The sequence below is a fragment of the Archocentrus centrarchus genome, chromosome 10, assembly GCF_007364275.1.
Source record: "Archocentrus centrarchus isolate MPI-CPG fArcCen1 chromosome 10, fArcCen1, whole genome shotgun sequence".
Taxonomy (NCBI): Eukaryota; Metazoa; Chordata; class Actinopteri; order Cichliformes; family Cichlidae; genus Archocentrus; species Archocentrus centrarchus.
Window position 1 is genome coordinate 31096738 of NC_044355.1, and position 2307 is coordinate 31099044.

At 40.4% G+C, this 2307-nt stretch overlaps 1 protein-coding gene across 1 annotated transcript; it reads right to left on the reverse strand.

Moving 5' to 3' along the window:
- Positions 1–425: 425 nt before the first annotated feature.
- On the reverse strand, positions 426–1374 carry LOC115786550 (uncharacterized). The gene is made up of 2 exons (XM_030738740.1): positions 1173–1374; positions 426–1081 (listed from the first exon to the last, which is right to left on the reverse strand). Exons 1-2 carry the CDS (start codon positions 1291–1293, stop codon positions 426–428), a joined length of 777 nt encoding a protein of 258 aa, XP_030594600.1. The 5' UTR covers positions 1294–1374.
- Positions 1375–2307: the final 933 nt, after the last annotated feature.

The window sequence follows — 2307 nt, forward strand, 5'->3', positions numbered from 1 at the left end:
CATTACTGGCGCACCACAGGAGGGGGGAAAGCTTAACTCCCAACTAACTGTCTAGTTAGTTCTAGTCAGTATATTGTATTTTATAATATAAAGATTATATATATTATATTTAGCTTAGTTTTATTTTAGCAAAAAAGCACAATGAATTATTTTTAATATTTTAAATGGAGAATTAGAAATTTTACAGCCAGGTACAGCTGTGAGCAATGACCAGAAGTATTTGTGTCTAAGTCAAGAGGACTGAAATTCCAGCATGAGAAATATACAAAAGAACAACTGTTATTTGTTTAAATGCTTTTTATTTTTGTCATTAAAAACGATACTAAAAATACAAGAAATAAAACAATTCCATACATATTTACACTAGGCACAGTGGGGGGCTGCGTGTGTGTGTGTGAGTGGCATGTCTTTGTGTGACTGGCATTTCAGCACTCACTCAGCAGTCTGTCTGCACTGTCGGAACATACCTGGCACTGCCAGGGTATGTCCCTGGTACATTTGCCACATGTGTATTTGTAGCAGTCAACACATCTCACAGTTGCACAATTGTTCGTGCATCGATGGTTGACCTGACACTTCGCCCTTTTGCCTGGGCTGGGTGTGGAAGGTTGTTGCCGAAGCAGTTTCTCCTTGTGTGCCTTCTTCTCACTCACATGAGAGTTACCCAACTCTTTTGCAAGCTCAACCAGGAAGTCCACCCGTCTCTCCTGCACCCCAATGCATGCCTGATAAAGCACATGTGCATTCAGTGCTGCCATGTAAATCATGTTGTAGAACACGGCAACTGGCCATCTCCGTGTTCCTGCACGCACGCTGTACTCCCGCACCATTTGGTCCATCACATCCACACCGCACTTTGTTTTGTTGTATTGTGTGACCGTGTTTGGCTTCCTTTTGGTGGTATCCTCAGTCTCAACCACGCTGTGCATGCTGCTGAGAACGTAAACGGCCTTCTTCCGTTTGGGCGCATACACTGTCAGCGTGGCACCAGTGGTTGAAAACACCTGAGTGGTGAATTCAGTGCGATCCATCTCACTCCCCAACCGAGCTCTCTTTTTTGGTAGAGGGAGAGTCTCCTCATCTGCAAGATAAACAATTTCAAATTAACTTTTTGTTTGGTTCTAAATAAAAAATAGTCAGGAAAATAAAATAGGTAGGTTGAGAAATCTAACCTGAAGACAGCTCTGAGTCCGAATCCGGTTGAAGGTCTATGTCTTCTCCATCTGAGTCACAAGGGCTGACATTGCTCAGAATCAGTTCCAATGCCTTCTGAGTGGTGAACCTCTTCTGCATTTTGTTTCTTGTGAACTAAATAGGTGAAGCAGTCACCTATTTATCCTCCACAGCACAAAAGGCTGCATGCAAATTTGCATGTGCAAAGTCTCCCAGATCTGCCCCAGCCCCCCACCCCTCCCCACACTCAGGAGCAGCTTACACTCTTTTGCTTACACTTTTTGCATGACTTTTTTTGAGGTGGATCAACACAATTAATTTGGTTAGTTTATTTCTAAACTGTCATTTTGAACCCACTTATCTTTTTTTAAAAGAAAAACATTACTAATTTCTTTTAGAAAAACCTTTGCATATTTCTTGAAACAGATTGTATATTTTGCAAACTATATGTACAACCCGCTCTGCAGAGCATTACCTACAGGAGAGTCTACTGTAGAGCTGCCTCCATCAAAGATCCCACCCAACCCCAACATGGACTATTCACACTCCTACCTTTTGGCCTGACGGTACAGAAGTGTGAAATGCTTTTGTGAGTTCGCTGTCCTCCCCCCCTGCTGATTCCTCAGGCAATGGCCACATTTACAATTGAAGGGATGCTAATTGGAGCCATCAGAGTCGTCAGTTTGGACTAAGGGTCTTTTGACCCTCTTTCAGGACTTGAGGGGGGAGGTCGAAATCCTGGGGACTTGTAGTGTTAAGTTTGTCTGTACTGTTGTTGTTCCAAACATGGTTATCTTTCAGTTATTTGTCTGTTGATGTTTTAATGATGTACAGTAATGAATCAATGCATCACCTGCTTAATAAATTTTAATGGGATGTGATAGTATTTTACTTTTACTTTTACTGCATTTTGTTAAAGAATAAAGAAGTGTTAAAGGATTTTCATTAAATAAACAGTATTCTTGATACATTTATGATCCCATTATTTTTCTAATACTCATATGCTCATCTTGTTATTCAAATGGAAAATGACCATCATAGGCTTTAGATAAGGAGTATGCCATAATTGTTAAAGGTTTTAATTTTCTCTAAAATCAGTATTCATATCCAAATAGTTATTTTAGCTTTAACTGT